General features: G+C 38.1%; 2 protein-coding genes across 3 annotated transcripts in view; one reads left to right on the top strand and one right to left on the bottom strand.

Moving 5' to 3' along the window:
- The window catches only part of unc119a2 (unc-119 lipid binding chaperone a2), a 32,774-nt gene extending 29,927 nt beyond the window's left edge, over positions 1–2,847 (bottom strand). The window contains exons 1-2 of one of the 2 annotated variants that reach the window (XM_066646216.1): positions 2,755–2,847; positions 2,364–2,657 (exon numbers count right to left, since the gene is read on the bottom strand). In XM_066646216.1, the coding sequence (XP_066502313.1) occupies positions 2,364–2,487 (124 nt within the window). In that variant the 5' untranslated portion in view covers positions 2,488–2,657; positions 2,755–2,847. The other variant, XM_066646215.1, reaches the window with a different exon arrangement.
- Positions 2,848–7,130: 4,283 nt separating this feature from the next.
- On the top strand, positions 7,131–11,089 carry cryba1b (crystallin, beta A1b). The gene is made up of 6 exons (XM_066646218.1): positions 7,131–7,240; positions 7,731–7,800; positions 7,981–8,099; positions 8,661–8,802; positions 8,968–9,110; positions 10,746–11,089. The coding sequence occupies exons 2-6, from the start codon at positions 7,756–7,758 to the stop codon at positions 10,891–10,893; spliced, it is 597 nt and encodes a 198-aa protein (XP_066502315.1). The 5' UTR covers positions 7,131–7,240; positions 7,731–7,755; the 3' UTR covers positions 10,894–11,089.
- The last annotated feature ends 2,431 nt before the right edge of the window (positions 11,090–13,520 follow it).

Genomic DNA, 13,520 nt, shown 5'->3' with positions numbered 1-13,520 from the left:
TCACTCCTGGACTCGTGTGCTGAACTGAGCTGTGGCTTATTTTCAATTAAAGGAACAGGCACTGAAACTACTTATTCTAAACAGGGAGAGAACGGGGCTGTGTTGTTTGATCCATGTGGATTTTTGATTGAAACACCACATAGACGTTTCATTAAGACATTAAAACTACCTGCTGTGCCACCGTGCCGCCCTGGGTATAATATGTCTCTTTTAAAGTTGCACACATACATATATATATGTATGTATGTGTGTATATGTAATTTTTTTTTTTATCTCACTCATCCTTATTTATATACTATAATTATAATCCATAGCAGAAATTTTATGTATATATGTGTATATATATATATATATATATATATATATATATATATATATATATATATATATATATATATACACATATATACATACACACACACATATACATTTATGAGTGGTTGAGGCATAACAGATATCAGGCACATACTGATTCTTAAACACTATCGAGAAGGCCAGAATTATCAGGCTCTCCCTAATGAAAGCTTAGAGGAGCATGGTGTGTAGGTGTTGTATAAGGATTCGTACACATCTTTAAATACAGTGATGGAGCACCTGCTTGCCACCTGTTACCTAACAATACTTAGTGCTGCAAGGTTAGACAACCTGATAATGCTAAATATAGCAGATCCTTAAGTCCACTACAGCTGCCATTATCCTCAGTGCGATATAAACTGCTCATGGTGACAAATACATTGATTTTTTGGAAGCATTGGTAGAATTTTAGGGGAATATACTAGTTTACTGACTAGTTATTAATAGTTATTTTTGTTCCTGCTAACATATAATCACATTCATCATTATTGGAGGACACTGCAGGAAGATTTAAACAGAATATTCTGATCAGTATATTGAAAGGCAAAACATGATATTTTAACAGACAAAACTGAATCTAAACACTGACAATGAATGACAGTATTATCCTTCATAATATTATTACTGGTTTTGTGATTTAAAATTGACATATAAAATATGACAACATGAAGCTCCCTGATATTATTACTAATAACAAGTTTTTTTTTTACGTTACATGTCAGTGTGGTGTTGTTTTTGTGCTAGACGTATACCATCTGCACAGTAAACAGTCAATGCCATTGCTTAACACTGAACTACTTTGAAACTGCAGATTTGCAAAGGCAATGTCAAACAGGTGAATACAGACAAACAGGGTTTCTTACGGGATTACGGGATCTTACAGGGTTTGCTTAAAGGAACAATCTTGTGAAACTGCTGGGGTGGCGGCGTAACCAAATGGTTAGAGAACTGGGCTTGGGACACAAACACTGCTTATTCAATAAAAAAAGAACATATTTTTGTTATTTCCTATTAGTGTTCTTTATTTGTGGATACTTTTTTTATTATTTACCTGAAAATTAAGTATTTTTCACGTTATTGAACTGCGAGTCATTAATATGAAAAAGTATATTTATTGCGATAACGATGGCTACAATATCGTCATACTGCCCAAATCTATTTGTTGTCTGTGGTACTACAACAAAGGCTACCCGTGTCTTAAGTGATGCTTCAATTTGCAACATGTGTTCTAAAACCATAGGCTTTAAAGAAGTAAAAGGACACTAGCAAACTACTGAATATAAGTGTGTGGTGTCAGAAATGTTGTATAACACGCTACGTGTGTCCGTGCATGGAGACTAGACTACACATGGAACTTGAACGTCACTGAATGGCAGGATGAATGACGGCTGAACGGCGCTGAAACAGAATAAATTTTTCTTACGGAGCTGGACTCTAGTTTAATCTCGGCGGGCTGTACATGACGCATTTGAACGGCCTTGACCAGCTTCATGTCCAATAACAGCAGCATCACAGCAGCCGAGCCCCTGAGAGGCGGTGAAACGAGAGATAAACAAACCAGGCTCAAAGACTGTGTTCAAGAGGCTCTTGTGTCTGGTCGAGTGGTATTTTTAGACAACAACAAAAGAGTACCAACCTCTTTTAAAGCTTCAACGCTGTTAACGAACATTAACAACACCGAGATTGTATGGCAACATGTAAACACTAATGCATAGCTAGATAAAACGTTAACGAAGTGGAAACAGTCGGTCAACGGCAACGTTAACCAACAGTGGAAAAAGGGTCGTTTTAGTGGCAACGATTTAAAAAACGCACAGCCTAACGTTACTACTGCACGACTCAGACCGTCCCCTAATAACCAGTGTTTAAACACTGGGCAAACAGTAAACCGCGTTTACCACTGACACCATATCATTACTGCGTTCGTTTCCCAGACTGCTGTAAGTTTAAACTCGGCAAAACGTTAAGAACCGATAAAACCATTCTCGTGTCCGATTCCAAATACTTACTCTCGGTGATCTTCTGCAGCCCCAACACGTCCTCGGGAGTGATGATGGAGCTGGAGAGCAGCTCCTCCTCGGTGGTGACCGGAACCCCCATATCCGTCGTGTTGCAGCCCTTCTTCACCTTCATGGCCTCGGCTGGAGCAGCTGAAGTGGCCTTGGGTTTGGATCTCCCTCCGCGGACACTGTGGCAAACGCCGCTGTTGTTAGGAACGCCGCCGGAGCCGCTAGAGCTGCGAGTGGCGGGATTAGCGCCGCCGCCGCCGGACTTGTTGGAGCTGGCTGGGTCCTGGCTGGTGCCTGTGCTGGTACAAGAATAGCTCATTATCCGCCCCCTCCTCCCCCCTGACCCTCCGCCGCCGAGCAAGACACAAAACAGTCTCCCTCCCGCCCTCACCCGAAGGTCCGAGCAGCTCGACCGCTTTATTTAAATCCTGTTTTCTTCCTCCTCCTCTCCTCTCTCCCTCTCCAGCACGGGCTCACTTCACTTCCCTTCACTTCAGCACATTCACAATCACAACAGTGAGGACCGAGTCGTTTACGAACGTGTCGACTCTTTGAATCGGTTCATTTACGTGAATGTTGGGAACAGATTTTCACCGAAGAACATTTTACTGCATTAAAAAATTATTTCTCATTATTTATTTCTTCATTTGTGTATTTTAATGCGTCTTTTTATTTCTGTTTTATCTTTTAATCTTCTTTTATTATTTTTCATAACTGTTATATTTTTTCCCTTTTTACTTCCAATTATTTTCAATCTTTTTATCTTGTAATAATTTTGCAGAGCGTTTTAATATTAAATTCTTTCTGAACATGTAAGTATATTTGAGTGGCTTTGTACTTTGTAAACGAAAAAAAATTACCTTTTGCATTGGATTCCTACCTTTCTTTTCGCTCTTGTAATTCAACTGAAATTCACAGAATACTTGGCCTTTTCTCACCTAAGCTTTATATTTAAACTTCGTTTAAAATTGAAATATTAAATACGAATTATATATATATATAACGTCAGTTAATTAAATGCCAGATAATGGTAATATGGATTTACATGCATAATTATGGGACTAGTAAATAAAAACTTCAGGGCAACGGAATGAAGAGCCGACTCTTGTTTGGGGGCTGAGTCAACTGATCTGATTCACTGAGCAGAGACCTGCCGATCACTAAATCTGCCTTCACAGCCACTGCTTTCACGATTCATACTGCACTAATGAACCCACTGCTAAATGTGACGTAATAGGTTTGACTCACTATGTAGTGTGCTTGTTTTCTGTCTTGAACACACTTTAAATTCACACTCCTCCACGATAAAACTGAAGTTGGGCGAGACCACAGTTGTGAGACGGGGTCTGTAACCCTTAATCCTACTGTGGTATAATCCTATTATAACACAGTTACACATAATTAGCATAAAGTATTTGGCTTTACACAGCATTGGATTTAGTGGCATCTAGCGGTGAGGTTGCAGCTTGCGATCACATTAATAACCTCCCTCTTCAAGCTGCTGCTTTAATGTACAAAATATTAAATACATTCTCTAGAACAAGTGTTTTGGTTTGTCCATTCTGAAGTATGTTGAAAAACATGGTAGTGCAACATGGTGCCTTTTGCCGGAAGAGGAGTGCTCATTCTAATCAAACAAATACCACTGGTTGGTAGTAAATAAGGGTAGATACAAATCCCCATAAATCGTACATGCTGAACATTTAATACTGTACAGTTCCGCAAGTGTGAATTGTTTTGAAGGGTCCTAATATAAATCAAGTTAAATTTGCACAGCAAACAGTTTTAAGCCATAGGATACATAAATTGTCAGCTTGGCAAAATAACCAATGTGGAATAATGTACAATTTACTTCTGAGATATTAAACATTCCCAACTTGCTCTTCAAAATTACATATTTAAAAGTTATTTCCCATAAAAAAAACGTCACTGTACACCTTTGCCTTCATTCATTACAGACAGATCTGGTTCTTTAGGTTCATGATGTGCAAAATTATGTCTCTGTATCCACCAATTTGAATACTTCATTTTTAAAGCTGAAATGCTCAGCCTTGTCTTATATCACAAAGGATACGTATTCTAGTGTGTACACATCACACAATCAATTTAACAAGGTAAAAAGGGGAGAAAGAAATTAATTTGAGATGTTCTTCAAGCATTACTCAGAGGTGGTGACAGAAGTATCCACGAGGTGGTGCCGATCTCCAAACAAAGTCTAAAACATACCAAGGACAGAGTTAAAAACAAACAAACAAACAAAAAAACAAACAAAGAATTTACTTGGTAATGTTGTTGTCTATTCAAATCCCTGTCCAATGCAGACATTTTCAGGTGTTCTGAAAAGGTGTCAATTGGGACTTTGCAGCAGGCCCCTGATCGTTTTCATTTCACCTCCTATAGATATCGGGGTAGTTTGGGATTGTTAGGACAGGGGGTGGGGGGTGGGATTTGTGTTTGGGATTCTATTTGGATAATTGTGGTTATGCTGTGTTTGTGTATGTGTGAGCAGTGGCTGTTGTCTAGCTTCAGTAGTGTGTGTGTGTGTGTGTCTAGTCACCATCCATGTCGTGTGTGTCACATCCATGTAGCACACCATGTCAAACCCTGATTTCTGCCCTTGTTCCCTATGCTTGTTAAGGGCAAAATTAAGAAATCATTGTACAAACTCATTTAAAAACGCTTGATTCAATATTTTGTAGTCTGAAGGCTTAACCAGCCAAGTAAAGATTAAATGTATTCGCTTGCATATTACTGCCACCTCAATAGATAAAAATAGATTAAAAAAAAGACTGCAACATTGGTTTAATAGGATTTTCACATAATTATATTATAAGTGTGGTTTAGATATAAAATCTAAAAAAGCAGAAAACACACAAGTGTTGATTTTTGGATGGCATACAGATATCACAAATGAAATGAATGTTAAGTTTCCTCCAGTGAAATCATATCAAAGCAACCCGAATGACTTTCTATATCACTGATTTTGTTTTAAAAATATTGGTGGAATTCCCCTTTTAACTTCTGCAGCAGTCTACTGAACAGGAACAAAGCCCACCACTTATAGTAGCTCAGTAGGCTTCATTATATTAGTGGCATAAAAGAAATAGAGGCTGCCACTATATCAGGGCTATATGGCACTGGGAAATTTACTTTAGAGTGGGAAATTAACTGAATGAGTGAGAACGAAATGAGAAACCATGGGAGAGTGTCTGTGTGACACACACACACACACACACACACACACACACACACACACAAAAACACACCCACACCCAGTTATTTCATTTCACAGGTCTGCTGACTTGGCTCCCCTCATTGTCACCAGTGTGTGTCTGCTCTCATCAGCAGAAATGTGCACACACACATGCAGACATTTTAAACACATTCAAAGCTACATTTGAACACACACAGTCCCACTAACTTCACACATACACCTTTTCCTCTCTGAACAATCTGTGAGCTGAGCAATGTGCTGACAGTAAACAGTACATGTACGGCTATTGTTCAGACAGGAATACTGGGTTAAGATTGTGGTGTTGAGTATTAGTCTCTGTAATTTATAATGTTCTAGTTGTATTGTGTGATCGATAAACTAATGTTGTTATAATAGAATGATGAAGTGCCTATGTACACAGTTGGTGATGGATACCTTTGCTTTATTGTCCCAGTTTCACTTACCTATTTAAGCATATGGGGCATACAGCTCTCAAATAATATCTAAGTCAAGTTTGACTAAAGTAGGAAAGTGCCTTGTACAAGCCATTTGAGCATTTTTGTACTTTCCATGTACTGTTCTGTTTATTATTGTATGTTTCCATTTTTTTGTACTCCAGTATGAAAATTGATTGTGCATAATAAAAACGAATAAAATAAAATAAACAAAGTGGTGGTATATCCTGTAGGGACCAATGTAGGAAAAAGTTATAGATGAACAATATGGAAGTAAATGTGTTTTTCATAAATGGGATTTATTATTATTTCAAGCCATTTATTTAAGGACTGAGATTTTCATAAAGCCTTCATAGAATTTAATTTAAATTTTTTTTTCTTAGATTTGAGGAAAAATATAGTTTTCTGTCAAAATATTCTTTTGGCTCCTTGTTATCACGGCATATTTTTGGCATATTAAACAGCCCAGTTATTTGACTCAATACTCGAGGTCACTTCAGATTCTCATAACTGTATTTAATAAATATTGCTACCAGAAATTGTCCATTATATATTGACAAATATTTGCCATTTTGGATTGTGAGATGTGTTTATGACAACAACATATTGCACAGCGCATTATTTTAGGAACCAAAAGTTTAGGATTTATAATTTATTTTCACACTAAATTTTAATAATTAAACATTAGCTGAGCAAAGTTATTTTGAAAGAGCATTTCAGAATAAAAGTGTGGGGGAAAAAAATATTGCACATATCATAAGCTTTTGAGCATTTTAGAAAATTTAACTGAAAAGTTGACCGCCTACATTGCTTTAAATGGGTGTTTGCTGAAAATACTTGTTATTTAAACTATAATAATTTAGTATAGCCTCTAAAATTTATGAACAAAAATGCTGCGCTTTTAGTGCAGCAGGTGAAACCTGAGCAGCGCAGAGATTGAAGTATGAAGGCCAGTTGTCGTATATCTCCATGGGCTGCTGATTTTCATTGGTAGAAAAAGCTTCATTGTGAGGAGCGAGGTGGGAGAATGAAAGGCCTACAGCTCAGCCTAGAGACAAAAGGGTGCCAAAGCAAAGTGCTGACAGCAGTCCAGGTCCACAAGCCACGGAGCTCCATTCACCTCAACCCAGTATAAATAGCCCCACATGTGCCTGGCCGGGAGACCACTTGGTGGGAACCCCTACAGCGCACACAGCTCATTCTTTGGGGTAAGTTTTTCAAGCACAGATTCTAAGGTCCTAACCTTCCGGTCAAATAGCCACATGACAAAAAAATTACTTGTACTCTTAAAAAATAAAGGTGCCATAAAGGTATTTTCTTGAGTGATGCAATTAAAGATTCACAATGGGTGCAGTGGTTTCGGTATTTTAAAATATTCATTCATTGAAAGGTTCTACAGGGAACCCAAAGTGGTTCTTTAAAGACATCACTCCATTTTTTGGCAAGTTGTGATACTAATATAATAATACAAATACTGACTAGCTCCATCATGGTTAGAAATTTGGATGTAGACAATTCTAGTTACATAATTCAAGTAATTTCTTGTCTGTCTTGAAATACACATTACGTAATGTTTCATGGTCAAAAATGAGAGAATAATATTCCTTACCATTTTTGCTGTGAATCAAGAAACAAGGAAAAAGTTAGTAACATAATTTTTAATCAGATGTTACCATTGGTCCTCTTTTTTATCCCCAGGTCAATCAGTGCTGAGATATCAGTCATGGCTTTGACAAACCAGATGAACATGCCCATGGGTCCATGGAAGGTAACGTCTGCTTCTGGATTCTCCTGGTTAAGGGATACTGACAAGAACAGCAAACCTGTCCTTTGTTTCATCACCTGCTTTCCATTAAGCTGTACTGGGCCAAATATAAACATGCTAGCAGGGTTTGTCCATTTCTCATGACAGAAACTTATGGTTATGTGCGTCTGTGTTTCCCATCAGATCACCGTTTATGACCAGGAGTATTACCAGGGCAGATGGTGGGAGTTCACCTCTTGCTGCAAGAACGTTATGGAGTATGGCCTGGAGAATGTCCGTTCCCTGAAGGTGGAATGTGGAGCGTGAGTAGCTACTGATTCATGAAATGGGGTTAAATAAGGGATTATAGCAAATCTTCAGTGAAACTTGTCTTTCATAGCTTCATCAGTGTCCCCTTTTTGCCGGATATTTATTCTCTGAGAGGTCATTCTCAACCCAAACACATTTTGACCAGCACACCAAAATCTGAACTGCAAATATTTTTTAACTTAATTAACACAATATATAGAGATATACATTTAGAAAATCTATTAAAAAAATCTAAATCAAGTCTATTTGGCATCACACAAACATAGCATCAAATCCTTTTCCTGAGATACTGAGGGTGGTAGGTGTTTGAGAGCAGCAAGTTAAGCTGAGAATGTGGCCAGTAGGTTAAAGACAGTATTATCTAATGAAACTAATGTAGGCTATATCATTTTCCGAAGACATAGTGAGTGTCTATGGGGCTTAATACTTTGGCAGGGGTCTAATGTATCAATTTGGATGAGCATGTACTATACCAGCATGAAGAATTAGACTATACTGTTCCTTCCATTCAATTTTTCATACACTCTTTCATTTCATGTCATTCTTGCTCCCAGTTGGGTGGGTTATGAGCATTCCAGCTTCAACGGTCAACAGTTTGTCCTGGAGAAGGGAGACTACCCCTGCTTTGAGGCCTACATGGGAAGCCACAGCTATCGTGTTGAGAGGATGATGTCTTTCCGCCCCATCTATTCTGCTGTGAGTGATGAACCAGGACATGTCAAACAAATTTAAAGATGTCACTGATACTCATTATATACTGATGATGAATCACAGACTGCATGCAGTTGTGAACAAGCATCATGAGCAGGTATTCTGAACCAGTGGCAAGGTTTCAAGACTTTTTCCCACTTGTTGGAACAGAATCACAAGGAGTCCCGCATGTGTGTGTGGGAGTGTGAGAACATGATGGGCAGACAGTGGGACCTGTGTGATGACTACCCCTCCCTGCAGGGTATGGGCTGGCACAACAATGAGATTGGCTCCATGCAGGTCCAGAGTGGCGCGTGAGTAACTCCAGTGATAGTGATACATAGATCCACTATTAGTGGAAAAATAATAGACTCGTCTTTTACTCTTGCATGTTTACTCTTGCATACCCCTGCAAGGCCATTTAGAAAATATGTGAAAGCAGGTAGTGTCGCAGTCACACAGCTCCAGGGACCTGGAGGTTGTGGGTTTGAGTCCCACTCCGGGTGACTGTCTGTGAGGAGTTTGGTGTGTTCTCCCTGTGTCCGCGTGGATTTCCTGTCCAAAAACAAACGTTGGTAAGTGGATTGGTGACTCAAAGTGTTTGTGTGAGTGACTGTGTGTCACCCTGTGAAGGACTGGTGCCCCTGTGTTCCCAGTGCTTCTGAGAGTCCCCCTTCCCAGTGATTCCAGGAAGGCAGAAGTCCAGTTTTCAACAACACTTTAACACTGAATTAAACATGTTGTTTTTGTTACAGTGCTTTTAAAGCTGACTGTCTGCCTCTATTAAAAAAAAATTATAAATAAATAAATAACTATATATATATATATATATATATATTTGAAAAGAACCATCCTTTTGATTTTTGATCGAATGACTGGATTTTGATCGAATGAAGGATTCCTTCAGGCTGAATTAATGTGTGTGTATATATATATATATTCAATGTATTCAAATATACACATATATATATTCAATGTACGAGTGTGTGTCACCCTGAATTGGGGTCCCCTCCAGCATGTGTTCTCACCTTGCGCCCAGTGATTCCATGTTGTAAAGACTATAAAGTAATGAATTAATATTCCCCTTTTCCACAAAGTAAAACTGTTCTGGAGTCTCGGGTACCTTACTTAACAGCCCCATTCAGAATGATGTAAGCAGAGCAGAAAAACTTGCCTGAGTTGTTCTATTTCCCAGTTTTTTGAGTTGGGAGGCTCCAGATCCCCAGATTTGTGTGCTAATTCACTGTAGCATAGAACATAGATTTCTGTTGTCAGTCTGTGGTTTCTAGATTTAGAAGCGCTGATAATACTCATTATGTACTCAATATTATTGGTACATATTAGTTTTAAACTGTTTTTTTGTGTAACGTATTATTATAATTAAACATTGACACATTTTCCTGCTCCTTTGCCATTTAATGGTAAATGTTGCACAGTATTAAAAATGCCAATTGTCATTTCACTGAATAATACCATAAAAATTTAGCAGTTAGAAAATGGCAAACAGCAGGAATTTATTATTCACAGCATTATTATTTCCATCAAGGACTGTAAAATCATTTTCATCAATTTGTTCTGTTCTTGGGGATGATACTGTATTCAAAAGTATGAGTTTTAGTTTAGATGATTTAAAGATGGTGATTTTGCAATTGCGATTGTAGCTCATTAATAATTAGATTTAATTTGTTTTAATAAAATGACAACAGTACCCAACAGTTACCATAAAATGACAAAAGAATTTTAAATGTTTGAATTTTTAATTACAATGATATGTTACAACCTTTAGTACTGTACTAACAAGGTCTTAGAAAATAAACAAACATTCTGACATCAGGAATCAAGCTACTGCAGTTACTGCATGTATATCAGGAAATAAGATTTTGTTTTTCTCTTTTCGCTGATGGCCATGAGCTCACTGTCTCTGCTTTTTTTTTACTCTGCTCTTGTAGCTGGGTGTGCTACCAGTATCCTGGTTACCGTGGCTATCAGTACATCATGGAGTGTGACTGCCATGGTGGCGAGTACAGACACTACAGGGAGTTTGGTACCCATTCCCACACCCCTCAGATTCAGTCCATCCGCAGGATCCAACACTGAGCAGGAGTGTCTGAGTCCTTCCTCCTTCCACTACCCTTTTCCACCTCTAATCCCTCCAACCCTCCGTAGCCAGCCCTGCAGGACGGGCCCAATCCCCAGGACTGCTGGCTGACCCACTGGTGCTACATCAATGTAACATATTCACAGCACTTTTTAACCCATCAATTTATGAAAGAAAGACAAAAAGGTACAGACAGAGGGAACGATGAACTGAGAGTGAAATTTGGAAAGTGAAAATCCTGAAAGTTCTGGTGCTGCAGCCATCCAGCTGTAACGCCACAAGACACAGTGGATGTTGCAATTCTTTCACGGCAACCATCATTTGCATGTCATGGTCAACTTCTGTATGAGACTTGATAAATAAAGAAAGCAAGCAAAAGATCTACAGCTTAAAGAATGGATATAAGTAGAGCATGTGTTGTGTGGTTCTTTTATGACTTCTCCTTTAGTCTGAATGGTAAAGGAGTTAAAATCTCTCAAAAAGCTACAACTTCATCAAAATATTTAAGGCACAACATAGGATTTAAGACAACTGTTTAGTCAAAAACCAATGGGCCAGGGAACCAGATTATAGTATTCAGTATTAATCAAGGTTTCACTGAAACTCATCAGATTATACCTGCCACCAGGGGTCCACAAATATGCCTTTATTTTATTTAACATTAATTCATTCATCTTCTGCAAATGCTTTATCTTCTTCTTGGTTGCAGTTGATCTGGTGCCTACCTGGAATCAATTGGGCACAAGGCAGGAACACAACCTGGGCAGGGCCCCAATCACAGGGCATTACACACTCACACTTGTGGACACTTCTGCAGAGACAATTCACCTATAGGCATGTGTTTTAGATTGTGGGAGGAAACTGAAACCCCTGGACGAAACCCATGCAGATAGGGGGAGACAACACTACCGGTTGTGCCAGCGTGCTGCCCCTTCATTTAACATTACTGGTTCAAAAGTACTTGGAGCCCAGAGATTTTCTTACATGGTTTCCTTATAAAAATTAATTATACATTAATTAAAAGCATTTGTCCAAAATGGCTTCCTATTTAACATTTTAGAGTTTATCCCCATTTTCTGTGAATGTCCAAATCGTAAAGTCAAATTTGAGTGTGATTTTGACAGTCCCCCAGTGCACTAGTAATTTTAACCAAACACAACATAAACTGAATATGGACCAGGATGTTTTGCAAGTTTCTTTGTTTCGAAGCAATGAGTAGTGGAATTACTCACACTAAGTAGAGTGAACTAATTAATGCCTCATTATACTATGCATAGTACTAATGGAGTCATTTAGATCACAGCAATATATTAACGTATACTCTGTAATAGTCCTTTCAAGTTGAAAACATCACTCATCTGAACTCCCTATATTTTATTGCTGTTTTTTTTTTTAACAACAAAATTATCACCAGCCATACCTAGATGCTTAAGGTCCTACAAGCCGACAGCCCAGAGAAAAATGATATTTCGTATATGTTTCTCTGTCAAAGCTAAGGAAACAATTTCCCTAGGAGAAACAAAAAGACAAAAAGGGACATGAGACCTGTAAGAGAAATAAGCATGGAGTTTAGTTCTTCTGGCAAATCTGAGCACAGTTTGTGGTTTTACTTAGATCTCCACAAAAATTCAAGAGGAGACACGTGTGAGATTACTGATTGTCTTTATCTCAGGAGACATAGTTAAGAAGCAGGAGACCCATGCTGAAATCTTGGTCTCATTGTTGTCTCTGAAAAATTATAAATGTTAAGTAAATGTCTTTTTTTATTATTCTTTCAGCTGGGGGGATTGTTAACTTAGTTTTATGACGTAAGAAACCCCATCTGGATTTGCATGTTTAAGACTGTCAAGCCAAAATTCCCAGCCATGACACTGAATGCTTATTTTGCTCATGATACATCTTCTAGCTTATAAACAATTTCATATATTAAAAATTACAGGTGAGTTCCTTTGAAGGCGACATTCATGATTTTAATCAAAAAAATGTTTAATAAAATTCTGAGGATATTTTCTCATCATTTGCTTGCTGTCTAGCTTGAAGTTTGATTGCACACTGAAAACAGGTCTAATATGTTTACGAATCCCCTATGTCTGTAAAAGGGTTAAAAAAATAAAATAAATAAATAAATAAAAAAGGGGGTCTCGGTCTGGTATGCTAGGCTTTCTCTCTCTGCTCAAGGCAATAAAACAGCATTTTTAAGGTTTTTAGACAGTGACAGATCTTTGCTGTAGACGGAACTAAGTTCCACCTTAAAAGACATGCAGCTTTTCCCCACAATCTTAGACTTTCCCTTTTATATTCTGAAACAGCTTTACAAGCTTTAAAACATTGTCCTTGATAGCAAGAAAACAGTTGAACAGTGTTGGTCCAATGAGGTCAATGAGTTGGAGGTCTACTGGGTTTTGTACAGCATTTGCTGGGACATGGTTTTGTCCAGAGTTTTATACAAAATGCCACATTTTGCAGAATAAATGAATTTACAATTAGTTTGTAGGGGGGGAAAGGAGGAAAAAACATATATACAGTTAATATCTTTAGTTAGATCATATTATATATTATACACAGGACAGTAATCTGTGTAGCCCAATGGTGAACCAGCAGTGGCCAGTCAGCAGTGTGCTGAGCT

This window comes from Hoplias malabaricus, chromosome 15 (genome assembly GCF_029633855.1).
Source record: "Hoplias malabaricus isolate fHopMal1 chromosome 15, fHopMal1.hap1, whole genome shotgun sequence".
Taxonomy (NCBI): Eukaryota; Metazoa; Chordata; class Actinopteri; order Characiformes; family Erythrinidae; genus Hoplias; species Hoplias malabaricus.
Note: the sequence above shows the minus strand (reverse complement) of the source record. Positions and strands in the feature narration are given on the sequence as shown.

Excerpts from the sequence above, each read along its gene's own strand:
- cryba1b (XM_066646218.1), top strand. The coding sequence starts at position 7,756 with ATGGCTTTGACAAACCAGATGAACATGCCCATGGGTCCATGGAAG. Across the intron at positions 8,100-8,660 it reads CTGAAGGTGGAATGTGGAGC|TTGGGTGGGTTATGAGCATT; the intron begins GTGAGTAGCTAC and ends TCTTGCTCCCAG. Across the intron at positions 8,803-8,967 it reads TCCGCCCCATCTATTCTGCT|AATCACAAGGAGTCCCGCAT; the intron begins GTGAGTGATGAA and ends TTGTTGGAACAG.